Source organism: Strix uralensis, chromosome Z (assembly GCF_047716275.1).
Source record: "Strix uralensis isolate ZFMK-TIS-50842 chromosome Z, bStrUra1, whole genome shotgun sequence".
NCBI classification, from domain to species: domain Eukaryota; kingdom Metazoa; phylum Chordata; class Aves; order Strigiformes; family Strigidae; genus Strix; species Strix uralensis.
In genome coordinates, this window is record NC_134012.1 from 76,715,633 (window position 1) to 76,731,374 (window position 15,742).

A 15,742-nucleotide genomic window follows, 5' to 3' on the forward strand; every position below is an offset into this window, starting at 1 on the left:
TTCACCATTAGGTCACAGTTTGCTGCTCAAAACTTGCAGTGCTTGAACAGAGTATGACCAGAATATCTTTGAAGGACTTAGAGGAAGAAAAATTGAATAAAAATGGAAGGTGGAATTGTTTCATTAATATGCACACCAGTGGCATATATTTTTAATTTATTTTGAAGTTATTTTTATCCAAGGTCTTCAAAGAAATAATAAACCAATTCTTTTTACCTCTTTTGAGACAAACATGGTTCTTTCTTTGATAATTTCTCTCTTCTGAGTTCAGTCTTTGCATATACTTTACAAAAGCTGAGGTACAGTTTGTCTTTTTTTTTTTTTTTTAATGTATGCATTTATTAAGAATATACCCCAGGATAGTCAGACAGCATTCAAGTGAGTAATCAATCTTCTTGTCACTTCTGCCTCCTAATAGTGGGTGCTGCTACTGAGTGCTGCAGGAACTGTTTAAATTTACTATCCTCTGGGAGGGTACCCTAGTTTGCGTGTTGGTGAAACTCACCATTCTGTTTTGGTGTCTTTTTGCATTCCAGTTCTGTCCTGCAAGGAGGGAAAGCACATACATGAGTAAAAACAAACAAAAAGAAGTGAGAAAAGGGCCAACATAACTGAGTATTTGCTTAATTTACAGTCTTTTTTTACATAGGAAATATATTTTATGCTTTCTTCTCATAAGTAGATTTTCCTGTAGCCAGAGTTATTAAAAGTTAGTGGAACTGGAAGTTCTAACTGCAGAGTTTACAGCACAGGCTGACCAAATGGGTGGATGTTGAGAGCTGATAACAGGAGGTTTAAGAAAGCTCGGTGAATGAAATGTTGCTTCTCCCACGCATGGTGTGCAACCTTTCTGCTTCAAATTACTGTGGTACCAGACAAGAGTAGCTGACACCACGCAATCCACCTTTCTTGTTGTGGTGATAGTTTTGAGTCTAGAGGACATGTAGGAGCTGTAGTCTCATTAAATCTGTCACCTGTGCCAGGAAAAGTGTTGGGAAGTATTTTACAAAACCAGAACTGCTGTTGGATTTGGTGGTGCATGTGGTAGTCTGGGGAAGAGCCAAAGCGGCTTCTGGAAAATCAAATCTTGCATCTGAAGTCTCTTGGAGTTTCCTTCTGAAAGAGTTAGTGACAAGGATGAAGGAGACTAATCGATGCCTTCACACCTGGAATTGCAAAAGGCTACATACGCATGACTTGTAGAGAAATTGTGCAGCCACGTGGTAAGATGGTGTTATCACAGGGGTGAATGATAAGGCAAAAGTTACAAAGCAGCTCAGAAATAAACTGGGTTAGTTGTGGTACTGTGGGGAGGTCACTGGTGGAGTTTTGGAGTGGTGGGAAAGGCACACAGAGGAGAACAAGGAGGATAACCAAAGCTGTGCAGTAGTTTCTCTACACGAATCCACAGTGTAGGTTACAGGCCGGAGAAGAGTCGGCTGAGGAGAGCCATTGTGGGCATCTCCAGGATGCCAAATAGTGCGGAAAGTGCTCATGGCTGGGAGAGACAAAGCATGGTTCTCCATCCACTGAGGAGCTTCAAATGCACTCAGCAAATTGTAGTTCAGACTGGGCAGAAGAAGTGCTCTTCACTCAATAGATGGTGAAGCTGCAGGTGTGTAGCATCCGTGGTGCGCAGTTCCAGTGGATCTGTGTGGGTTAAAAAGCAACGAGATTACCTTGGACAAACACCTGCCCCACCACCCAATACCAAGGTGTTTGTTCTGGTTCCAAGTGTTCCTCATCCAGAAGTAGCTGCTGCTTGGAAAATACTGTGCTTTATGGCTGCCTTGGTGTTCATTTGGCATCCAGTGTAGGAGACAGGATGCTGGGCAAGGTGAATTTTGGGACCTGTCAGATATAGCTGTGCCTTCCTTTTAAGGAATTTTCCCTCCATCGCCCTAAAACACAGTTGTTCAGAAATGGAATAGTGTATGAACCTTGCTGTTGAAAAACCAGGAGCTGATGGTGTAGGAAGCATTAGATAAAAGTGATACAATGGTCTCATTTCCTGTTGCGTTGGGTCTGTGTGTGGCCCCTGTGAGAAGCTTCTTGAAGCTCCCCCAGCTCCAAGTTGGACCCACCTTTGCACCAAGGCCAGACCAATTAGTGATGGTGGCTGCACCTCTGTGATAAGGTATTTAAGAAGGGGAACCTGGGAGGAAGAGGAGTGAGTGAGACATGTCTGCAAACACCGAGGTCAGTGGAAGGAAGAAAGGAGGAGTATGGGGGGGAGAGAGGAAGCAGGAGGAGACTCCTCTGCAGCCTGTGGTGAGAGGGCAGGCTGTGTCCCTGCCACCCATGGAGGTCACCTGTGGAGCAGATGCCCACCTGCAGCCTGTGAAGGACCCCATGCCAGAGCAGGTGGCTGCGCCCGAAGAAGGCTGGAACTCTGTGGAAAGCCTGTGCTGGAGCAGTCTGTTGCTGGGAAGATTGCAGCCTGTGGCAGGGACCCACGCTGGAGCCATTTGGGAAGAACTGCAGCCTGTGGGAAAGTCTCAAATTGGAAAAGTTCATGGAGGACTGTGTCCTGTGAGAGGAACCAACACTGGAGCAGGGAAAGAGCGAGGAGTGCTCCCTCTGAGGAGGAAGGAGCAGCAGAGACAATGTGAGAGGGACTGACTGCAATCCTCATCCCCTGCCCCCTTGCACCTCTGCAGGGCAGGAGGTAGGGAAATAGGGAGCAAAGCTGAACTGGGGAAGAAGAGAGGGGTGGAGGGGAGGTGTTTTTAAGATACGGTTGTATTTCTCACTGTCCTACTCTGATTGGCATATCAGTGGTGGTGGTGGAATTCAAATTAAGTTGATGTTTTGTCTTTTTCCAAGTTGAGTCTGTCTTAAGCCTGTGACCAGAATTGGTGGGTGAGCCCTCCCTGTCCTTGTCTCGATCCTTGAGCCTTTTGTTGTATTTTCTCCTCCCCATCCCACCAGCGGCAGGGGGAGGAGTAAGTGAGCAGCGGTGTGGTGCTCAGTTGCCCTCTGGGCTTAAAGGGTGACATCTGTCTTCTGCTTATTGTCACTGGAGAAGACCAAGTGTCAGGAGCCTGAAGTGATAGGACGAACATTATGTGCCTGTGCACCACTTTGCGGCAAATCCAAAATTTGCTCTTGTTGCGACAGCATGAACCAATATCCTGCACAGATGTTCTTTGTTTTCCAACTCTGTGATTTAAGGGTAGGGAGAGTTGTTCTACTGGGAACCTGTGTATTTGTCAACACATGCCATCAGCCAAGTTGGCATGGATTCACCCACTCTAATTTTGGAATGCCCCGATATGGTGGTACTGAAGAGAGAGAAAGCTTAGTTCTCCTCACTGAGGACCTTCATCTGAAGAAGCTGACCGGGATTAGAGGTTATTCCACAGAAGGATGTAGAATATAAGAAAAGACTCTTTCTGAATATTTTTTTTAGTGTGTGTATCTACGTCTGTGTGTAAGTGTGTGTTGTATATTCACATGTGCATACATACTTGTATACACACAGGCATACACGTGTCCTTGTTTTTCAGCTCCATGGATTCTAGTGGAATCAGAGATTCCTGGGAGGCAATTAATGAATTCACCCTCTGTGGTTATGGGAAACTTGGTGCTTGAACTGAACTTTATTTACCCCGTGGGGATTAGCAGCAAGTATTTACCTAGCCCAGGAAGGATGAATGCAAATCCAAATCCCAAGTTTCTCAACTTGCTTTACAAGTAATACAAACTGTCTAACTAACTAGACAGATCTTTGACTGATAAATGGGATTTTGTTTAGTTCTTGTTGTTGTTCTTAAAAAGAAAAAAACGAAAATGTTTTCAGCTGACGTGTAGGAGTGAATGGTCTGTGTCAAAAATGCCTCTTTTTCAGGGAGAAATTACGGTTCTTCTGGTTCTAGAAGAAATGTATATGGGAACAAACTCCTTACAAAAAGCAACTGTCAAGTAACGTTTGAGACCCATCTTAACTGCAGTTCATCTCTGCTCACTGTCTTATTACTCTGCTGATAAATCAGTGGCATAATTGTTTTGTATTTTAGTTTCATACCAAACTAATACACCAACAAGATACTTGCTACGCTAAAGTCATTGTTGGTGGCAGTGTGGTAACCGCTTTGAGTTAAATCTGCCTTCTTTTCTAGTAGAACTGTCTCTGTGCTACTTAAAGGACGAGCACATAGAAGAAAGGAGGTAGTCCGAGCCTGAAATATCCTGTGGACTCACCATTCACTGAGGCAGTGTAATCCTGGGAAATTGTTGTTGTAATTACTCTCTTACATATAAGTATGTATAAAACACTTCTGTCACCAGTCTGCTTATTAAAAAAATCTGCTCGAATTTTAAAGGATTAATGTAGATTTAGCAAATGGCTTCTGGAAATCCATACAGAAATAGACATGAAGAGATCACAAAGAGCTTACATGAATTCTTAGTAACGTATAAGGAATCAGCAGTGCAAAAGGGCTGTTTCTAATCCGTAAGCAATTTTCTAAAAAACGGTGTTCTGTATGGTTGTTATTCAGGACTCGTAGCTTCTGGGATGTACACAGCCATGACAGCCTTTTGAAAAGTGTTACAGGAAAACAATGTATGTAATTTCTCTTATTTTTAACTGCTAGAACACACTTTTGCAATTTGTAATTTTCTTTGGATTTATATAATTGTTCCCCAGCCCACATCTTGTTTTACTGAGGAGAGGGACCAAGCTTTGTACATTATATGTGAAGCAAATCACTGTCCTGTAGCTCAGTGTCTTTTAACACTGGCCACAGCTGCTCTCACATCCCCTCCCTCTCAGAAAATTTCAATTCCCAGCACAGCCAACTGAGACAAAATACCTATTGGTATGCGGAGAGTCAGCTCTGCTCAAAATGAATGACGGTGGGCAGGGGAGAGAAAGAAGCCTGCTGTGAAAAGGAAAAGGTGCCTATGTATGTTTTGTTTTTGTTTTTTAAACCCAACAACGTTGCATTTTCTAGTTTTAAAAGGACTAAGGAAAAGCAAGCACTGCCTTGTGCATACAAAAGTATGGCTCTACTTGCCATAGCATGATGTTACTAAATTAGCAAGAGAAACCAGTCTGCTTACTCATGACTGGTACAGCAGCAGTCTAGAATACTACCTCTTTAAAATACATTTTCATATGGTGGAGAAAACAAATGGGTGATCTGGGACTAGCTGAACTGGAGGCACCCAAAGAGTGGAAATTTTAGAGTATGTGTAGCTTAAGAGTCAACTACTGTAACATTTTTACCTCTTCACAGCAAAGTAAATGGACAAAAAGGGAAGGAGAAGGTACATTACATATGCCTGTATAGGTTTTCTATTAAGATTCTCACATCATAGAATTCTGTTTTGTTTACACTACCTACTATTTGGCTTTTAATTAAGTATAACAATGTCATGAAAGTCTTGTAGCTGCACAGGGCTTATTTTCTCCATTCCACTTGTTGTTGCCCTGCACCTGGAAGAGTAATTTCTTATGCATGTGTGTCACTTCCTCTCTTCAGTTGAGAGGTAAGAAATTGTTAACTTTATAATTTTCGTGGTTTCTACATTTTTGAGGGCTGAACTGCACCATGTCATGGTGCACTCGTCCTTCCTCACAAAAAAGGAGAGTCTAGATTGCTTTTAGCAAAGGATGTGAAACAAGATTGAGTCTGTGATCTTTGAGGATCACTTTTTGGGAATGGAGCTTGTTTTTTGCTTTTGTTTTGGGGTTTTGTTTTGGTTGGTTTGCTGAGATTTTTTTCCCTTTATGGAGGATAGGAAAAAGTCTGTAATTTCTGAATGCAGTTCAGTGAGAAATAGATTTAAATGAAAAGGTTCATATATTTTGAGCTTGAAATTTGTTTTAGACTTGCTTCAATTGGTGCTCCTCCACTGAAGTATGCATGAGTGTGCAGCACACAGACCAGCCTAAGAAAGAAATATTTTCTTGGGGATCTTATTTATGAACTTTTTCCCCACTTACTAATACATAGTTAGCCATTAATCTCATGTTGTAGAATGAAAAAGCCTTTTTATGGCTAGTATAAATGGTTTCTTTACTCCTGAAGATTATTTCAAAGTGGTGAAGAAGATGTGTATAAAGAGAGAAGAGAATTGATGATGCGTGTTACTAGGAAAGTGTGTGTATGGGGAGATGTATTTGCAAAAATAGAGAAGTGGGGTGGGAATTTCCAGGTATAATTAAGTCAGAATGTGACTTGTGCTGCACTGCCAGCATTGTGGTGGGTAGCAGTAGGAGTATGCAAGGCAGAACTGTTCCTTTTCTTTGAAGTAAGGACTTAGATCCATTTGAGATAATCGTGAAATATGTGCCCCCCTTCTCCCTGATTCATTTTAAATGCTTGTTTCTGCTGTTTTCTGCATGTATAAATCTTACCCTCCCAGCCTTTTCTTTGTTCTTAGTTGGTTTTGTTCATAGCAGCTGATTTACTGATGCTGTGGCTCAGCTTTATCTCCTTGTGAGAGCTGTATTTGTGAATGCAAAGCCTCTTTTTTCTTAGGTTTTAGTTATGAAACCAGTGTTTACTCTCATCAAGTTCTTTGCCATTTTATTCACAGAATCACAGAATCATCTAGGTTGGAAAAGACCTTGAAGATCATCCAGTCCAACCATTAACCTAACACTGACCATTCTTAACTACACCATATCCCTAAGCACTTGTCAACCTGACTCTTAAACACCTCCAGGGATGGGGACTCCACCACCTCCCTGGGCAGCCCATTACAACGCCTAACAACCCGTTCTGTAAAGAAATGCTTCCTAATATCCAGTCTAAACCTTCCCTGGCGCAACTTGAGGCCATTCCCTCTTGTCCTATCGCTTGTTACTTGGTTAAAGAGACTCATCCTCAGCTCTCTGCAGTAGTTGTAGATGGCGATGAGGTCTCCCCTCAGCCTCCTCTTCTCCAGACTAAACAACCCCAGTTCCCTCAGCCGCTCCTCATACAACATGTGCTCCAGACCCTTCACCAGCTTCGTTGCCCTTCTCTGGACACGCTCGAGTAATTCAATGTCCTTTTTGTAGTGAGGGGCCCAAAACTGAACACAGTCATCGAGGTGCGACCTCCCCAGTGCTGAGTACAGGGGTAAGATCACTTCCCTGTCCCTGCTGGCCACGTTATTTCTGATACAAGCCAGGATGCCATTGGCCTTCTTCGCCACCTGGGCACACTGCTGGCTCCTGTTCAGCCAGCTGTCAATCAGCACCCCCAGGTCCCTCTCTGACTGGCAGCTTTCCTTTTTCCTTTTTCCTGTGCTATATACCCCATGTACTGTCAATGTTAGAAAGCACCTATGTCAGTTCAGTGTGCTTGGGTTAGCTTGACTTACGATGGTAGCAAATGCTGAAGGAGTTACTGTAGTAATGCTTCCAAGGAATATGTTTATGGAGACTACTGCGTAAGGCATTAATTGTATCAAATGCATGTACATAGTTTGGAGTATGTGCTCAAAATATATGCTTTGAAATAATTTATGTCAAAGCTTCCTCGCAGGTATTTCTGTGTTATGTTTTGGATTTTTTAAAGGGTAACTTTAACTTCTGTGTTTAAGTGGAGTATGACTTATGTAGACATGTTTTGTGGTGAATAAAAAAAATAAATATGTCTCTGGCAATTGTCGTTAAAAAGTTTGCTGACCAGCTGGAGCAAGATTTTTCCATCACTGCTGGTGGCAGTGTGGCTTTTGATTTTTGGTTTCTGAAGACCTGCATTGACTCCAATCAGGAGACTGATTTTTCCTCAGTGATAGTTACAAGGACTTCTTTGCAAGACATGTTTGCAAATATAACGAGCTGGTTCTGTGTTACAGAGCTACTCTGTCACAGAAGATCAGATTTTGATATGGTGATATAATGAGTTTCCAAAAGCTGGATTCTCACTCCTAGGGATCATAGCTATTATTTTGTGGGCTGAATGAGATTTAAAATGTTTCTTCCTACAGCTGAGTTTTGGCCTGCTTTTGCTGAGTGCTTCCCAAAGTTTGCTTTCTTGACCTGAATAAAACCCCAAAAGAAAATAATGTCTGCCTAATACATAACTGTGAGGTGAAGATTAGTTTACACTTGAATGACAGGAGGAGGAACAGAAATCCTGACGTTATTGATAGTCGGATTGGAAACTGGCAGTTGGAACACTGCCCTGTAAATTATTAAACAGTATTTCAAGCTCAAGTTAAACAGCTAACTGTGTTTTTGTGATTTCTTTTCCTGGACTCTTATGCACAAATTCAGGGAGGCAGGTGTGATGGTGCTGAAAGGAAGTTTTATATGCAGTTGAGAAAGACCAAGGCACACTTTTTTTTCCCCTGTTGTGATTTAAGGAGCCGTTTTCACATGGTAAATTATTCACTTCAGCTAATCACAGTGATTATTGTCCTAACATTCAACACTTGTTTGTTTTACTGTCAAATATGTAAGTGGTCCTTGTATTTGGGAGTTTCATTTTAAGAAAAAAAACCCCAGAACTACAACACATCAAACTGTAGGAACATAAAATTGCCATGTCATACTGATTTTTCTAGTCCACTGGCAGTTTCTGGTAATGGCCAATGCTGGAAACCCTGAAGGTAGCAATCATAGAACAACCTGATTACATTGCTCATGTATTAGCAAAACTTGGCATTTCCATTGAAACATTAACTTCCTTTCCCAAATAAACCAGCGAAAGACAAATCTGGAGCCTTTTTTTTACCTGTCCTATGAGAAAGGAGAGGAGAGGTATTAAATAATTCTGAGTATATGTTATTCATGTTGTTGTTCTATTTTTTTCCTTTTTAACAATGGAGCAAGGCCTTTGCTCTTGAGGTTTCACAGTGGTGTTCACGGACCAGCTGTATGTATAGAAAGGTGTGGGAATATTTCTTTTATTGGGTTGAAAATGGCTGCCTCTTCTTCAACACATGAATGGCCACCTCTTAGAACTGGGACTCTTTAAAGGGTCAACAGAAGACAAATCTTACCCTCTACTCTATGCTATCCTGCTCAGATTGATTGAATGCCTCGCTTTTCCTAATCAACCAGCACTTTTTACAATAGTCTTTGTGAAAAAAGGCACTTATTTCTTTGCATTAAAGTGGTGTGGACATATATACATGAGTGCTTGAGCAGAAACTTCAGGAAACTGTGGACCTGATGTATCCTGATCCAAGACCCCTGCAGAACACTGGGGTTTTCAGGGAAAGGGGTAATGAGGAAATTGGCAGTGAAGGATAAGGAATATGCTCTCCTAAGACTGAACTGGATTGTTTCTGAAGGGTCAGTGGATCTTACCTTTTTGTGGAGTCATGGTTCAAGCCCAAAGAGCAACTGAGCACCACACAGCTGCTCATTCATCCTTTCTACCTCAGGAATGGAATGATCATGGGCAAAAGACAGGCTCATTAGGGAGAGGAAAAATAAGAACAGCGATTAATTCAAACACTAACAACAGCATCACTTAACAAGTGGAGTAGGATAGTGAGAAGTATAACCCCATCTTAACACCTTCCTCTGACTCCTCCCTTTCTTCCTGCTTTCTCTACCACCTCCTCCTCCTGCAGCAGGGCAGGGAATGGGGGTTGCGGTCAGTCCTGCTGCTTCTTCCTCCTGAGGGTGAGGACTCCTTCTGCTCCAGCATGTGGTCCCACTTACAGGAGACGTCTCCTGTAACTCCATGAACTCTCTGATGCGAGTCCTTCCTGTGGGCTGCAGCTCTTCCCAAACTGCTCCATCATGGGTCCCTCCCATGTGTTGCAGTCCTCCCAGTGCCGAACTACAACAGTGGGGGTGTCTCGTCCCACGCAGTGGGTTACGGTGTGTTTCAGTGGATTACGAAGGGGGTGAATCTTGAATTCCCTGAGAGCCTGCATGCTGGTGGAAGAGCCAGTCTTTGCTCAGCAGAGCCTGAGGACAGGCTGCGTCACCACAATGACTCTGAGGAACAGTTGTGCTGGTGACTTTCTTAACTGCCCATTTTAGTGAGTGAATGGAGACAATTTGGCAACTATCAACTGATAACCGTCTTAGGAATGAATAAAGACACTTTGGCAATGAGACTATTTTCCTGATAACTCGCCAATCATCAACCGATCGGAATTCTACAAAACTTATGAATATATGTAAGAAAGAAAGAGGAAAGAGAGAGGAGGAGTGAACAGGAAAAGGGGAAATCACCACCCTTGGATCCCTCTTTGTTGCAGAGCAGCCAGCTTGGTCCATAGGTGATGGGTTGACAAAGACACACATGGGGTATTGCCTTTATATAGTCTTTTTTATGCATGCACAGTAGGTTATTCTAGAAGGTTTTCATTTTCTCTGGCTTGTACCTGCACAGTTAGGCAAGTTCTGTCTCTGGGCAACCACAGGAGGGAGCAGGAGAGAAACAGCCTACTGCCCCACCTCCACAGAGCTCGCTCTGCTTCTTCCCCACAGGGCACCCCACTTGAGTTGTTTGAGACATCCTCTTTACAAACAGTTTAATGTTTATGAACAGTTTGTGACAGGGGGCTTCCCACAGAGTCCTGGCCTTCTTTGGGCACAGACACCTGCTCTCTTGTGGGGTTCTCCATGGGCTGTAGGTGGACATCTGCTCCACCAGTGACCCCCATGGGTGGTGGTGAGGCGGCAGCCCTGCCTTCTCACCACGGGATACAGAGGGGTCTCTGCTCTGGCGCACCTTCCCTGCTTCTCCTCCTCCTTCCATCCACTGACCTCAGTGTTTGCAGAAGTGTTTCCCTCACAAGTCCCACCCCCCCTCTCAGGTTCCCCTTCTTAAATACGTTACCGCAAATGCACAGCCCTCATTGCTAATTGGCTCGGTCTTGGCCAGAGGTGGGTCGGCCTTGGAGGGGGGAGCTTTGAGAAGCTTCTTACAGGGGCCACTGCTGTAGTCCCCTCCCCCGCTACCAAAAACCCCACCACACAAACCCAACACATGTAGTCTTGAGAAGATGTTCTGTACCAGACTTTCTAAATGTTAAATATGAATCTGAGTTATCCTAACATCTTGCTTGCAGGAATTAATTTAATTTAGACTTGCCTTAGTTCTGTCAATATACATGTGTTTTGGGGCATGTGTATATATGGGTTGGTAGAGGGGGATTGATAGAAGAACGGACAAAACATGTTCCTGTTGACTGCGTCTTCAGAACAAGAAAGAGAGCAAAGTGAGGGAATGGAAGAAGGTCACTCCCAACGCTTTCTTATCAAAGTGAAGGAGAGGATAGTTAGAAAAGTGATACAATGCAAGGTCTTCGTGTTGCTTTTGTAGAGTTTCTTTATACTCTGTGACTTACGCTTTCATAGCTCATCCTTGTATGCGTGAATGCAGATGTATTGATTCCCTGGTGAGAGGGTGGTTGATAGCGAGCTGTGCTATGCTGTATTCTTCCTTCAAAGGATAAATACAGTAAATCTGACAGTGACTGCAATCATGAAATTAAACCAGAATAAAGCAGCAAGCAATTTTAGTAGCAGACTCATTAAATTCCTCTTTTTTTTATTTAAGTGCAACGGTACCTTCCCCCTGCCCCCCTGCATTTGCTGGGAAATCTGGGTTAAAATGACTGTGTGTTGTCTGTAATAGTTAATCTCTAGAGCAGCTAAAAGTTTTTGGTTTTGGCTGTAACCCAGCACTTTGCAAAGAAAAGATCTTGTTACAAGTGCTTTGGTTGGTATTGTTTATAGTATTAATGGTAACATGGGTCCTTTGCAATTAAAACATTGTTTTCTGTTTTGCTCATTCCAGGCAGTGTTGTTGAGTAATATCACAGTAAATGAACGATTGATCCAGAGTCTACGAGGTATGTCATAATATCTCTCCGCATCTCTCTCATACTGTTTTTTAAGCTACCTGTTTTTAAGCCTTCCATTTTTCTAGTGTGTTCTGAGAATGCTGCCTTTCTTCAAGTCATGGGGATGGTGCAGGAGCTGTTGTGGCTCAGATCCTGAATCTGTATAGTTCCAGTTCTGTGAAGTGTCAGATTAATCTGCCTCAACGGTGGAAGGATTTGTCCATGTAGTCCTTGATGTAGGGCTCCTGACCCTAATGATTTAAGATAGTATAAAGCTAGCTTCTGTGTGTATTGTTAATATATTTATTCTTCATTCTACCTTTTGCAGCGTATTCTTGCATTCCTCCTTGAGGTGTTCGGGTCACATTTTAGCACCGGGGAAATTCACAAACTCTTATATTAAATTTGTCTATTTCATTTCTGTTCATGTTGATGCTTCAAAATTGGTGTTAGCAATATATTCCTCAGGAAGACTGGGGAACAGATCATAAATTCTATAAGCAGGTAAATAGGTTGTGGTGCCTTCTTCTGGTGCCCTCACACAGAGCTTTCTATCAGGAAAAAACCTAAATCATAGATGCCTCTGTTTTTGAGGAACATAACTGTAAATTGCATATTCCTCAGGGAAACATTGTAAGCTTGTCTTTAGATGGCTAGTAAACATGAATGCCGGTTCGTACTATGTTCTGATTAGTATTTCATAGACTTAAAAGTTTTCCTGGGCTGAAACCTAGCAGCACAAGGGTTTGCAAACAAGTTATTCTTTATGAAGAAGAGGAAGTAAAAAAATGTGTTACACTATTTTTGTTAGTATGTTACGCTGAAAGGCTATTCTTACCCAACCCTGTGCATCTTTGATGAATAAATTCAACAATTACCTATGTGTTTGTATACAAAATGTGGTGAACATGACGGATGGAGTTAGCGTGCTTACTGTTGATCTGTTTGATACTTCTGTTGCAATATATGTAGGTACATATGTGTATGTGTATTTTAATATATATTTTAATCCTGGTTTTGGTCAGAACACTTGAAAGAGTTACAGTCGGAATATGGAAAGCTACAGCTGGATATTTACTGGTTTCAAAAGAACCAGACTAACCTTCAGAGGAAGTTTTCATATGACCTGTAAGTATGTTCTTTCTAAAAGATGGCTTCCAGAGTTGTAGGTGACTTGGTTATAACCCAGAGTATTCTTGTGATAGCTATAGCACTGTTAGTAAATACATTTTTAAAGGAGAAAGTAACACCTGACACATCTAAAATTGCTCACAGTTGATCTTCGAGAAGAGCGTAAACTTTCCAATGCTTGGCATCTCAGTATCTGCAGACTTCTCCCACAGTTGTTGATGTCCCTTCCATTGCAGGAGGAGAAAGGTAGCAATATTCTCATTTAAGAGAATAAATGGGGGAAATGGGGGGAAAATTGAAACACAAAGAGGCTAAACTCTGAAGAAAGTTTAAGAACTAAGATATGGGAGTAGCTGATGTGAAGCTGTACCTCATTATGCTGGCAGAGGTCTCAGAAAATTCCTGTTACAGTTACGGTCAGAGCCATGTGTTCTGCATTACAGTTCATACCTAGTCATTTCTTTTGTTGAGATTTCCCACTGAATTATAAGGCATGGATAACTGAACATAAGTGCTTATCAATATCCTCACACTAAATACACATTTCTGGTATTTCTGGGAATTTCTACTGAGTTCTTTCTGTTCAGTAATGTTCTTGTTCCTTCTATCTGTCTTCACATCCTATTGTATCTTCCCTCTGGTGCATAAATATAGAAAACCAACAGAATTTGCTGTTTTCATGTTCTCATAACGATTTTCCATCAAGAATATAATTGCTTTATGATAGGTATTTTTCCAGCAGACACTGTTTAGCCAGATTTTGTAGAAATTATGACTAAAAGTTCAACATGGCAAAGAACTTGAATTCTGCAGGCCAAACTTGAAATACCTTTTTTCTTTTTTTTTTTTTTTTTTCCCCCCCACTTAAGAATTAAGGATTAGTATTAGTGCTTTTGGGATACTTACTGATTACCAGTTGGTTGTGTACTCTTTTTTTAGGGCATTATTACTCATTTAATAATGATGACCCAGATGGATTGTATTACTAGAGTTCTAATAATTTAGGAATTCTAACAGAAAAGTAGAAGGAAGTTGGACTCTTAAGTTTGTACCAACGTTTTATTAAGCCATGTTGCACTTCCGTGTCTGCTAAGGTACTTTTTCCCTCTAAGTTGTGCCATGGTTGTTAAACACTGGTGTTGTTTAGTTAATGACAGAGCTGGGACTCCTGGACCTCTGTTTACAGTTCTTTGCTAGTTAGAGTATCGGTTTGCTAGCATCTCCCTTGTAAGGCTGAGATCAGCAAGAATAAATGGATCTGTAGGTGTGTGTATATGTTGTACAGTCACGGTCTACATGAGAAGTACATCCTTGAAGCACTGGATTGATACAACATGTAAGGCAAATGTAGTGAGTCTGGTTTCAGAAAACTTGGGTTTATTGCCTGTGTCTGGTGAAATGTTTTCAAGTACAGGTCTGTTGAGGAAATCACCAACAGAGCATCCCTGCTTGTGGGAGTGTACTGTAAAGAATCCCTCTTTATTTAACAGAAGAAGGTTGTATTCAGAGGTTACAGCTCCGGGGTCAAGGCTGGCTCAAGGTGAAGAGCTAAACAAATTACAGTGCTGAAGGTGGTTTTGCTTGTGTCAGGGTAGATGTAGAGACAGGCATGGTAATTCAGCCATGTGCTAGCTGAACAGGGACTCGGGTAACTGGTCTGCCTCCAGTTGGTCCTCAGACAGATGCGCTGTTCTCATGGGAGTCCATAAAAGCAATTATCTCAGTCAAGGAGCTGTGCTTTCTTCACTAGCTTTGCTGAATAACAAGTGTTTGTTTTCTATTTCTGGATTTTTTTTGTAGCTATGGAAGTGAGGAAAACAAACTTTGCACTCAGATTTTCATGGAATGATTTATAGCTTGAGAACCCTGTAGTTTTTCACACAGGTCTAAGAGGAACATATATAAGTGTATTTTTTAAATATTGCTTGTTGGAACATTAGAATTTCACTGTTGTAATAAGTTACATTACTGACTTGGCATTGTGTTCTGGTAGTTATAGAAAGAGACATCTGATTGTACTTGGTTGCATGCAGTCCTTTTTGCTGTTACTAAATGCTTACCTAATACTGTAATTTTAAATGCTTACAACCTACCTTCTCCCAGTGTGATTATGGGCCTACAAAAACAAGTATTATTAGAAAGACTCAAAGTGTTACTTTAATCCATCTTCCTTACTCCCCTTAATCTTAGAAGTAAACCAACATGTTGCCTCCCTGTTCATCTTGTCAGGAGGGGGCGTTAGACCTGCTTTTGTGCTATGCCACCAGCATTTCTTCCTTTGACTTGGAGTTGTACGGATGAAGGTTTCACACCTTATGTATCAAGTACACTTTGCCCAGTGGAAAAATGAAGAGAGAGTATTATTGTATAATTGAAAATGTTATAAAAAGTCAAATGTCTTTTTTTAACTGCACACATTGTAAATCACTCTTTTTAAACAATTGGATATTGCACTGTAGAAGACAGTGATAAAGTTGGTTGTGCGTGTAAAATACATAAGAGCAAAAATAATTGTTTTTTCTCATGCTCAAGCCTTGAAGTTTCTTAGGATTTTTTTTTTTTTTTTTTGAGCAAGCTTAGTGTTTTCCATACGTAAGTCAGCAGGAGTTACCTGAGCTTACTGGTATTATGTGCAAAAGGAGTGCACATTCCTCAGCAATTGATTTACCAAGATGCCCTTGGTGCACACTGTGCCCAGTGTTGTCTGCTTGTGGTAGAGCTTGTTCAGCAAAGACTGACAGCACTGACCCTTCTCTCCTACAGAAACCAGAGAAAAACAGAAGCCTCTGGACTGAAGATACCTCAATATTCAGATGCATTTTGATTCCAAGGAGCTTTGTTTGTTATATAG

General features: G+C 41.7%; 1 protein-coding gene across 6 annotated transcripts in view; it reads left to right on the plus strand.

Moving 5' to 3' along the window:
- GOLM1 (golgi membrane protein 1) overlaps nucleotides 1-15,742 on the plus strand; it is a 40,000-nt gene that overhangs the window by 12,001 nt on the left and 12,257 nt on the right. For all 6 annotated transcript variants that reach the window (XR_012627021.1, XM_074855611.1, XM_074855613.1 and 3 more), the window contains 2 exons: nucleotides 11,715-11,769; nucleotides 12,786-12,888. Coding sequence is in view for 5 of the 6 variants with exons in the window: in XM_074855611.1 (XP_074711712.1) it covers nucleotides 11,715-11,769; nucleotides 12,786-12,888 (158 nt within the window). In the remaining variant the exon portion in view is untranslated. The remainder of the gene's footprint in view (nucleotides 1-11,714; nucleotides 11,770-12,785; nucleotides 12,889-15,742) is intronic.